Below are 12343 nucleotides of genomic sequence, written 5' to 3' on the forward strand. Positions count from 1 at the left end.
CTGACAATAATAATAATAATTACAAGATGATTTGATTTTCCTATTTGTAAATTGCTTTATAAACCAGAAAAAAAATGTTATAGAACAAAATAATGTCTTTGACAATGCAAACACCCTACATGATCAGTTACATCACAAAAATGAGTGAAAATCAGTTACATAACAAGAATGAGTGCAACATCTTTTTCTGTTGCTTGTTCCACTTAAGTAGGGTCACTGTTTTTAGTAAGTCTCCTCCACATCCTCCTGTCTCGGGCTGTAACCATATCCAAGTTCTTCATCTTCAAGTCCTCCATCAGCTTCCTCCATCATGCTTCCTCCTCCTCTTCCCCTGCACATCCATCTGCATGACCTTTCTTCCCACATATTTGCCCTCCCTCCTCATCACATGACCAAACCATCTCAACCTCCTCCTGTATCTTTGCTCTTAAGTTTGTAACTTTCACTGTTCCCCTCACATTTTCAAAATGTACCCTCACAGTCATTTCTCAGACGATCCTTTCTGGTCACACTGCATATCTACCTAAGCATTCTCATCTCTGCTACCTCCATAATACACAATAATTACTTATATAGTAATTATTGTGTATTATTATTATATATGCAATAATATCTGAATTATCTATGTTTGCATTGATAATTCAGATATTCCAGATGTTTTTATATTTGTATACATTTCATGAGGAAAAAAGAGTTAATCACTTTTAATTACATTTTAATTCTGGTTATAAATAATTACATTAATCAAATAAATAAATAAATCAGCTAACGCCTTTTATTCCCTTATAGGGAATAGGCGAGGCCTTTATACCCTATCTAGCTTTTGAAGACTGAGTGGGCAGTTCAATCTCCACCAGTAGGCAATCAGAGATAGCTGGCCCATGTCTATCACTAATTACAGCAGCCACCGATGAAAAGGCTGGCTGGCAAACAAGTGCTGCCATCTCTTGGTACCTGACCCTAACATGATATGTCACTGTCTGAAATAATGTATTACAGTCGATTTTCTTGAGTTTACAGGATGAAAACCCGAGTTTCCGGGAGGGAAAACCCGCTTGCCCGTGCCAGAGATCGACTAACTTGGGAACTGGTCGAAGAAAGGCTTAGAAAAAGTTCCTCCAGTCAGCAACTAGACTTGAACTTAAGTCAAACTTCGAGCGAACAAGTGCAGATGACGCAAGTGCCACTTCTACTGAGCTACACAGGCCTGTAATACGTAACATTAATAATTACATTATTATTTAAAAAATAAAATTTAAGCAAAGCCAGTGCATTCAAAGGTGAGTCGGACAATTTTGAACTAACATCTGTGCAAAAATTATTGCAACTAGAAATGATGGTTCAGAATTTGCTGATTTTGGCCTAACAGTTAGCGAAGCGTGTTGTAATTTTTCCAAGTATTTTTCCAAGTAAAAAAATCAAATAAATTTTTATTTGATTTTTTTTTTTTAAATAAGGTAAATTCTTGTTTCATCTTACAAAATCCCCCTCCCCCCCACCTAAGAGAGGCAACACTACAGAATATTTTGCATCTTCTTAAATTCTCTATACCTCTTCAATTTTTTTTTTTTCTTTATTAATCTCAACAATATTTTCATTGGAATTTTTCTGGTTTACATTAATTCAGCGCTCTTAACTAGAAAAAAGTATCTTCGTTGTTTCTGTTGCAGAATCTAAGATCCGTTATGTTGGCATATTAGCAGCATTTGTAAGATATCCCCAAAGATCTTCTCATTGATGTTTCTGTATTCTTTTATGTAGGTTTCCATTTTAAGTGATCTGCTACCAAATCAGCTTTATTGAATTATTCAAATCTTGGGGCAAATGAATGTTGAGGTATTTGTTTAAATTTCCAGTATCAGTATCTCTAAAAACCTTTTCAATAAACTTAAATTTAAATAAATTAAAACTGATGAATCATATCAAGAAGTGAGTACCAACATGCTTCATCATCATCATCTTCCACCTCATGTCCTGGTCTGCATTTTTATTTTTGGTTGAGGGAGGCTTTGTATACAGTTGAAGTCTTAAAATACTTAAATATATCTCCAATATTTTGGATTATTTTCATTTAAATCATGAGACTTTGCTAATCGAAACTTGTCAACTTTGAATTCTTCTATGTCATTGTCTGAGAAATTGTGGCAGGTCTATGGAATGCTCCATTTGAGAATAGATTGATAGTCTACAGGTGATAGGCAAAAATAAAAATGAGCTGATAGGCAAAAAAGAGGGACATGACAAGCTGAGATTCGACTTTCAGCAAAGCCATGGTATAAGAATTTGGAGGGGGGGGAGATGGTGGTGGTGCATGGGAGGTGGGCAAAGCATATTTGAAGAAAGTAGTATCAGAATGGATACCTAGAGTCAAAAGGATAAATCAGGAAGGAATTAGATAGATGAATAGCTTCATTAAGCGGGAGTTGAACACGAAGAAAAGGTTGTGGAGGAATTATAAACAAAAAAGGTGATCAGCATGCCCATGAGTAGTATAAGGCACAGGCAAGAAGGGTGACCAGTATGTCAAGGAGGCCAAAGCTAATTATGAGGAAAAGTTAACTGATGAGGCCAAAAGAAACCCTAAAGAGTTCTCTCACTATGTGGTAAATAAAAGGAAGGTTGACTTTTAGAAGTGCTGAAGATGGGGTGGTAACAGAACCAAACCAAATAGTTGAATTACTGAGTGAGTATTTGCAGGGGTATATCATGTGGTGACATTGACTAATAGGAGAATAGAAGTTGAAGTAATGGAGATGCTTAAAATATTGCAGAACCTCAATGCAAACACAGCCATGGGATTAAATGGCATATCATCCCATGTGTTACGAGATTATGCAAGGAAATTATCAGCTCCTCTGACCAAGCTGTTTAATTTAAGCCTCGTTACTGATAAGATGCTAATGGAGTGGAAAGAAAGCAAAACAGTCCCATTGCATAAAGGAGGCTCCAAAAATGAAGTAGCAAATTATAGGCCAATCAGCATCTCAGAAGTGGTTGTTAAGGTATTGAAGAAATTGGCGAAAGATGGAATTCAGGACTTGGTGGAAAAGAATATGATACTCTATAAGGGATAACATGGTTTTGTGAAGGGTAGGTCTTGCCTTAGTAATTTGCTTAATAGTAATTTATTGTTTATAATCAAGTGACAATGGAGTTGGATAATGGAAATAGCTAATATTTCCCTTATCCAGATGGTGATTTGGATTAGAGGGTGCTGATAGACAGATATCAAAGAGTGATTTATGGAGGAGAAAGCAAGTGACCAGTGGCGTATCACGGTACTCTGTACTTGACCCCCTGTTGTTTATGTTAGACAAATTATGGACTCTACAATTAAAATGATAATTTTAATTTTCTGGCATTTCGACCTTCATATTAAGGTCATCATCTTGAGTATACAGACACAAACACACACACACACACACACACACACACACACACACACACACACACACACACACACACACACACACACACACAGAGAGACAAGCTATATTACCCTTCACACAGACAAGCTATATTACCCTTCACACAGTATGCTAAAGAGACAATGATTTGATCAACAGTTATTCTACTGGCCCGACATTTAGTGAAAAATTAGATTAAATTCAATTAAAATAAACGAAATAAAATAACTACATCAAAGCTATATTCTGTTTAAGACAGCATCAGGGAAAATTTTTTTCCTATAGATAGTTTTATTACAGCAAAAATGATGTCCTAATTTAACATGAGAATTGTTATATTACATTTAAGATCCTGGATTACATAAAGTCCTATTTATAATTATAAATAGAACTATATGTAATATAATTATAAATAAGACTATAGGTAATCCAGGATCTTAAGTCTAATATAACAATTCTCATGTTAAGTTAGGACATCATTTTTGTTGTAATAAAACTATCTATAGTGGTAGGTCTGTGTGAATGCTCTCTATAGATTTATGGGTCTGTAGGCTTCAAAAATTAGCTGATAGGTGAAAAAGTGGGGACATGATAGAAGTATTTAAGTTATTAAAGGTTTTTTTTTTTTTTTTCAGTACAATGCAAGCAGAGAGAACAAGGGGTCACCAGTGGAAGTTGTGTAAGACTGTGGTTAGCAAGGGTGTTAGGACTAGATTTTTTGCTTTGCAAGTGGTGAATGAGTGGAATGGGTTGCCAGAGGTGGTTGTGAATGCTTCATCAGTGAATAAGTTTAAGGAAAGGTATGATAGGTATCTTGTGAATAATCAATCTTCCATGATGAATCTTCTGACTCTGTAGAGATACCTGTATAATAATAATAAATCATGTGTATCACCAAAGATATTCTCAGAGCTTTAATTCTGAAGAACATCACAAAGGACTAAGTATATTGTATGATGTGATTCATGACCATGATGTTAGCGCTGTCACGAGTTGAAAATTGATATTGAAAGTGTCAAAATGATAGTTGATCAATTCTTCCAGTTGAAATGCTGAACACAAGTTATGCATTCAAACCCAAACAAGCTTGTAAATTTTGCAGTCATTTCCATGTAGATTAATACTGAAATAACATCATCTTTGCTCTAGTTCATTCATCAAAGATGAGACTAAATGTAATTTTGCTCAGAATGATGCTGCTTTTCCAAGCAAACTTTTTCAGCCTTAGGAAGCTTATAACGTGATCATGTTATGCCTTCTTAAATAAAACTTATTTTCTGATTGCCTTTATTGATATTTATCAACAAATGCCAGTTCAGAAACAATTTCACTAAAGGCTTTTTATGAAATAGCTGTCGATAGTTTTGATTTTTTTTAGCAGTCCAAATGATTTTACTGCCTTTTTATGTTTCATTGGAGTTTTTCCATCTTTATTTAATACCTTTGTTGCATTTAGCATTGACTTAAAAATTATTAATTTTTATTATGAATATTAATCCTGGACAATGAAATTTTTAAATCGTCAATCTTGAATATGTTATTATATAAAAAAAGCAAAATAAGATTACATGTTTTCTAAATCTAAATTCAGTATTATTTGCAGTGTTACAATTGTATATGTGATCACTCATGTTGTTGCTGTTTAATGGAGAAAACACACATTGAGAGATAATATGTACTAACTAAATTTATTTAGATAATAAATTACTACCACAATATTTTATCTTAGTCACCAAGGCATTTTCACAGGCATAAAGAAATACAACTAAGCATTATGCAGGCAGGCACAGACAGCATGTGAAAGGCAGTATCTTTCATTCCTAACTGGCATCCTCCTATACAGGTGTGCTGATGGAACCTTGCTGAAGCTCTCAAAATAACTATCTCCCATATTTTAGGTAAAGTGAAACAATAACAAACTATAAAAATGGAGGGGAGACATAAAAACTTAAACAAATCTAATGGTCTATGGCTATCCCCTTTATGGGAAATAGTACTTTATAAATTTGCTAATCTTTCCTAATCTTCACACACACACACACACAAACACACACGAGGGTGGTCTGAAAAGTTCTTGGCTTGACAATGAAAAAACGAATTTATAATTTCAGAATTATTTTTATTTTTCAACATAATCTCCCTTATGACTAATACATTTATTTCAGCGATGCTCCAGCTCCATTATCCCATCCCTGTGATGGTTCTCAGTAAGATCTGCAAAATACCCCTTTACAGCTGCAATCACCTCTTGATTCAAAGAAAAACGCTGACCAGCGTGGAAGAGTTTTAGTTTTGGGAAGCGATAGAAGTCAGAGGGAGCCAAATCTGGGGAATAGGGTAGATGTTCCAACAATTCATAGTGCAGAGCCCTTAATTTTCCCATTGCCAAAACACTTTTGTGGGCAGGTGCATTGTCCCGATGAAAGATGATTTTTTCTTCTGCAAACTGTGTCTTTTCTCACAAATATTTTCATCTAGTCTGGTTAAAAGATCGGAATAATATTCCCCAGTTATTGTTTTACCCTTTTCAAGATAATTATAAACAATTTGCCTTTAGCATCCCAAAACATCGATACCATGACCTTTCCTGCTGATGGAACCGACTTCTTTGGCGCTGAACAACCAGCTTCTGTCCACTGTTTTGAATGCTGTTTGGATTCTGGCGTGTAATGGTGAATCCAAGTCTCATCCATAGTAATAAATTGATGCACAAAATCAGTTTTATTCTTGTTAAAATGCCCTAAGCACTGTTCAGAGATTTTCATGTGAGTGTGTTTTTGATCTGCTGTGAGCAAGCACAGCACCCATCTTTTTCTCAATATATAAATAATTTATTTATATTTGCTTGTAATATTTAATTTTATCATCAACAATCCTATACAATTCTGTTATTTTGTATAAAAAAATAATAAAAATCCATCTTGTAGCACTTAGGAAGGCGAAGGATGCTAGCAACACTGTGTTTACTACAGTGTCATATTGCTATGCGCAGAAGCATATGCATGTCATAGTGAGATGCGAGCTATTAACGTAATGCGGCACTGTCCGTTGCGCAGTTCTGCTGTTGTTTATATGCAGTTTGCGCCAGTAGTAGTAGAGTGTTTGTAGTGCTTATAGTATTTACTCCATCTCTTTAAATATTTGGACATTACAATTAAAGACATAACGTTTGTTATAGTTTTTATTTTAGAACATTATTGCGGTTATTGACAATTATCACCTCAACATTTTTAAGTAATTTTGAATTATACTAAACTGTGTAATTTTATCGATAATAAGCAATTTTTTTCATGTTTAATTTTTTTTTAAATTTTTACCATAATTTTGATACTTTATCCAAACACGTATACACTGTACTTGCAGTGTGTATGTATATTTCAAAAGTTGCCCCCCCCCCCCAACGATTTCAAGCCATGAGCCGCCACTGTTTACTTGTTGAATAGATTTTATTTAAAAATAATAGTCTTTCTTTGAATCGTATTCTTGCATATTTATATAATTCTGAACCTAACTTATCTTCTCCAGGTGATTTTCTGTTTCTTGTTTCTTTCAGGCAGGTTTCTAATTCTTGCTTAGTTTTTTTTTTTCCTTTTCATTTTCATGAAATGTTTGTCTCTTTTTTGAAATATTTATCTGTCCATAATTCTGTATAGAAATTCTTCTGATTTCAATTTGGTGTTTAATTTTATGCTTTCTTTAGTATCTGTACTTAAATGTTTCAAAATCTTATATACTTGGATCTTATTTTATATAAATCACGTTCTAAATTAGAAGCAAATTTGTTCCATGATTCTTATGACTTTTTCTGACTTCTCTTTTAGCTATGGTTCTTATTCTTTTATATTTTTTTTACCAATTTTTTACTTCTTAACCATTTATGATATTTTTCTTTTTTCATTTTGATTATTTCTTTGATTGTATCATCTCATATCTTCAACTTTTTCTTTTTATTGAATTTTTTGGTCTTTCCTAAGCTTTTGTTTGCTGCATTTAGTATTGTTTTTATATTAAGCCATTCTATTTCTATTCATTTCATTTTATTTTATCTAAATATTGGTTAATTCTTTGTTACTATAGCCATTGTATATTTGTGTCATTTAATGATCTCGTTTTATAAACAAATGTTTTAATTTTTTTTTTTCTGTTCTTGTTATTTGTAGCCATTTAGGTCATCATCGGTGGTTCTAACAGGCACTTAAGCTCACAACCTTCCAACTACTTTTGGATTTTTTAACCATAATTCAAGGATAAGGTGGTTACCCCTATCCCTCCCAGAGTGTCCTGTGTGTGTGTGTGTGTTCACGGGGCTGGTTTGTCTGTTCTGGGGAACGAAAAACCCGAATTTCCAGATGAAAAAAAAAAAAAGCCATTTAAGTGGTGATCTTAATTTTATTTTAACAAGGAAGTGGTCACTACTTATTTCATATCCTCTGTGAACTCTAACATCTAAAGAGAACTTTGATGTCTTTTCATTTAAGATATAAAGTAATCTAATGTTGATTTCCATCCTTTTGCTGTCCAAGTATATTTGTGTTATGTCTTTATGCTTAAGGTTATTATAAACTAAGTCTATCCATTTTTTACCTTTCCTGTTTAGAGTATGTTTTCCATGTATTCCTATATGGAGAACGTACTCTAGTATTCCAGCTATATTCCAAAAGAAGAAAGTCACAAGTGGTGTGCTGTGTGTGTGTGGGGGGGGGAGGTCTGTTTAGGGGCCATTGTTGTTTAACTTGATATTAATGATATTGGGATGGATTTAACTGGAGATATATACAACTGTTTACAAATGATGCAAAATTAGGGAATAATTGAGCAGTCAGGTTGATGTGGTCTTACAGGAAGATTTGAATAGATTGTTTGTGTGCAACTGAATTTAACTTTCATTTCAGTGTTGCAAATTGTAAGGTTCTGAAATTTGGTAGGAAATAGTGGGATACAAAGTACAGCACACACGGTGAGGAAATTTTGAATTAAGTAAAGGAGATGAGCGATTTGGGAGTGGTAATGGACAGAAACCTGAAGTTTAGGGATTATGTTATATAATCTGTGAAGTCACTACATCAATTTATGGCAGTGATGCAGAGGACCTTGATATGCAGATAGAAAGAGGTTACTTCTGTTGTGCACAGATTTGGTCACCTGGTTTTCATGAGGATATGTTAGAAAGGGTCGGAAGAAGATTGAATAAGGTAGTAATATTTGGTCTTGAATTTGCAGCATAAAGACAGATTTAGGAAATGCAATTTGCAAAGCCCCATGAATAGGAGAAAGAAGTGCAAGAAAGAAGATATGATTAAGACATATAAGTTGGTAAGGAGTTGTTATCAGATTAATATGAAAGAAATATTTTATAGTATGGGAGATAGGTAGAACAGAAGGTCATCCTTAGAAACTGTGAGGGTGTGAGCCAGGAAATAAGGAGTAGGTTCTTTGCATGCAGATACATTGAATGAGTTTAAAGCATTGTTTGATTAACTTTTCATGTGACATCTTGTACCTTCTGTGATGAATCTTTTGACTCCATAGAAGTCTGGTGTTAAATAATAATTTTAATCTATTCTCAATCTTGCCTAGATTCAGTGATATTGTATTGTAATTATTGAAGGCCTGAAGTGGCTTCTAAAATTCTTGTCAAGTATTTGATCTCTAGAGAAAGGCTTTGGCATTATCTAACTGTTAGCCTATCCACAGTGGTACTCATATCATGCATTATGGGTTTACAAACTTTTCTGTGTGTGTATATAATTCACATTAAAAATATTGATTATTATATCTGTTTCCTGAAAAATTTCATCATGCATTATTTAATTTAATTAAGTGTTTATTTTATTTGTCTGATATTAGTATGTTTGATTATTAGAGCCTTTCAAGTAGATGCAGCATTTATAAAGTGATGTATCCTAGCTTGTACAAATTTTACAGTAGTACAGCACAAAAAGATTTCCACCCTAAAACAAAAGAAGGATTAAGAAGACTTCCATTTTTCAAATTAACCAGTTGGATATCTGTTGATTTTCTGGCAGCATTACATCAAAAAATTGATTTACATCCAACAGTTATAGGCAGGTGGATTCAGAAGAAGATGGAGAAAAGTATTGTCACTGATCAAAGGTAGGGAATTAGAGTTTAAGAAATCATTTACAAATGTATTGTGCATGCACATGTGTGAGGGTACATGCACATTACAAAATATGAATTTTGCTCTCTCTTTCATTTGAATTTTCAAAGTATGAAAATTGCTTATTCTTTTAGGAGAGGGAACTTTTCTCCTATTTTACCCCTGTATTCTTCATCTTTTTGTGTTATAGCATTATTTCCAAACCTCCTTGGAATCAAAAGACATTTCACCAAACTTACAGATTATATTACCTGTAATACCTTGTCTTGAAAACATTTTCAGCATTGGAGCACTCACTGCCCATTCTGGCAATGCATTCCATTTATTCACTGCTCAACATACAAAAAAACCTCTTTTTCAGTTTTTTTTTTATACAGTTTCCAGGAAATATTTTCAGAGAGAGAATAGTTTCATTACATTATGAGTTATGATTAAGACATAATGTAATGAAACTAGTCTCTCTGACAGATATAGGGGAATTATCATGCATAGTAGTGGGAGAAGGAGAGATCTTTCCTGGAAACTGTATAAAGATCACTATAAGTAAGGAAGTGAAAAACAGGTTTTTTTTGTATGTTGAGCAGTGAATAAATGGAATGCATTGCCAGAGTGGGTAGTTAGTGCTCCAATGCTGAAAATGTTTTCAAGCCATTTTGTATAAGATATTAATCAAGCCAAATGTGACTTGATTAATGTCTTATACAATGGCACTATACCTCCTTAGTTCTACTTCAGAGTCCTTTGCATTATAGCAGCAATTTTCTGGATAAACTTTACAACTTTTGCAATGAATCTCAAATCAGAAATTGCAGTTACTGATCCACCAAATCCTCCATATCCTTTGCTTCCTTCACGTTCTGTAAATTCTCCCATACACAGCTCATCAAACCATGCCTTAAGTGCATTCATTGTCTCTGCACTCACCACAATCTTAGGCCATGTATTCCAATCCATCACTGCTCTCTATGCAGAAAATCTGCTTCTTACTTCCATGCACACACACTCATTATACAGCATCCAGGAATGACCTGTTGTTCTCCCCTCTCCCTCCATCACCCAGTCTATAAAAATCATCGTCTGTATTAATCCGGTAATTATCCCTTACCAACTTGCATGTCTCTGTCATATTCTCCTCTCCTCCTCCTCCTATCTGCCAGACTACAAACTGCATTTTTTTGCACCTTTCTCATTTTGGAAAGCACCTTAGTCAATTGTCTCTGATCCCTTTCCAGTATTTCTTCATCCTTTTGAAAACCAAATGACCAAATATATACACAGTAGTCAGTCCATATATAGCCTGATCAAGGCCGTATACAATGGAACCATTACCCCCAAGTCTCTTATTTTCTCCACAAATTATATTATTATTATTATCATCATATATTATAATTATAATATATATAAATTATAATAATAATATACTCTGCATCTCTGTTTTGTTTCCCAAATTTTAAAACCCTTACACTTTGCAACATTCAACTGGGACCCTACTCACTCACCCATTCACTCAGTCTATTCATGTCCTCTTGTAAAGCCCTCATTTTTTTATCATTATTTTTATATGGGCACCTCCAAGGAGTCCAAAGACTCATCATGGGTGACCCAAACTATCCACATAATCTGTCATAGCTCTCCTTGAACCTATTAACAGACAAAGCACTCACAGCTGACTCTGGCAACCCATTGTACTTATACCCTACTAAATACACCTTTATTCAATTTCCAGAATTGAATAACCTCTTGTTCTGGCCCTTCTAACTAAGTGCTGGAACATTTCACCTGCATCAATTTTATAAACCTCTTTCAGTAACTTAAATGTTTCTATCATATCCCCTCTTTTCCTTCTATCAACTAACTTCTGCAATCCACATCCCCTCAATCTGTCCTCATGGGAAACATTCCACAGACCACTCATCATCTTGGTCACTGGCCTCTGAATCTTCTCCACCACTTCCTCATCCTCAAGAAACTCAAGAGACCAGACCTGATCACAGTAATTCAGATGTGGACATATCAAAGCCTTAAAGAGGAATAACTTCGTTGTCTCTACTTGTTAATGTGTTCTTCAATAGCCACATAATCAGTATGTCTTCTAAACTTTAACTTGCTGTCTGAGACCACCCCTAAACCTTTAGCTTCATCTATTTCCCGGAGTACAGTCTATCTTCTAAGGCACTTTTTACTGTATCAATCGACCTATATATCGGTCTTCTTCCTCTGGGTCATTTTGCCACTTTCTTGATATTTATTTTCTATGATCTTGCCAAAGTCTTCCAATGACTTTTGTTTAGCTACTTTTACACAGTGTTTAGCTTTCTTATATTTGTCTCTGCATTCTTTAAGAGCACAAGCTGACTTATTCATCAGGAACTTTTGATATTCTTTCTTCTTTTCCTTCACTGCCTCTTTAACTTCCTGTGTCCACCATGGAATTCTGATTTTTCTATCTTTGCAGACAACCTCACCAAATGTCTCTCTGACTGAATCAATCAATATTTTCTTCAGGATTTGCTGCTGAATCTCCAAGGTGTTCCTGTTCTCAAATCTCATTTTTCTTGAATAATGTTTGTGTATTTTAGTCTACAGTTCACATCTGAGAGCTGCTCAACTTTTATTTGCTTTAAAACTTTCTTACATGTTATTCTTTTCTGTGTGAAATTCTCTTATACTCAAGACTAAATAGTGATCACTTCCAATTTTAAATCCTCTGTACACTAAACATCGCTAAAGAAAACATCACTATCAACAATAGCACAAATAAAGACTAAATATTGCTTGATATAATGCACCATTGACACCATATAGCTGTAGCATT

General features: G+C 34.2%; 1 protein-coding gene across 1 annotated transcript in view; it reads left to right on the forward strand.

Annotated features, from left to right (window-relative positions):
* Positions 1-12343, forward strand: part of LOC150102463 (distal membrane-arm assembly complex protein 2) — a 102800-nt gene that overhangs the window by 6856 nt on the left and 83601 nt on the right. The window contains exon 2 of the mRNA XM_090399593.1: positions 9271-9521. Coding sequence (XP_090255719.1) covers positions 9271-9521 — 251 coding nt within the window. The remainder of the gene's footprint in view (positions 1-9270; positions 9522-12343) is intronic.

This window comes from Typopeltis vanoorti, chromosome 10 (genome assembly GCF_054136105.1).
Source record: "Typopeltis vanoorti isolate ZY-2024b chromosome 10, IOZ_Tvanoo_1.0, whole genome shotgun sequence".
In the NCBI taxonomy this organism is placed as follows: Eukaryota; Metazoa; Arthropoda; class Arachnida; order Uropygi; family Thelyphonidae; genus Typopeltis; species Typopeltis vanoorti.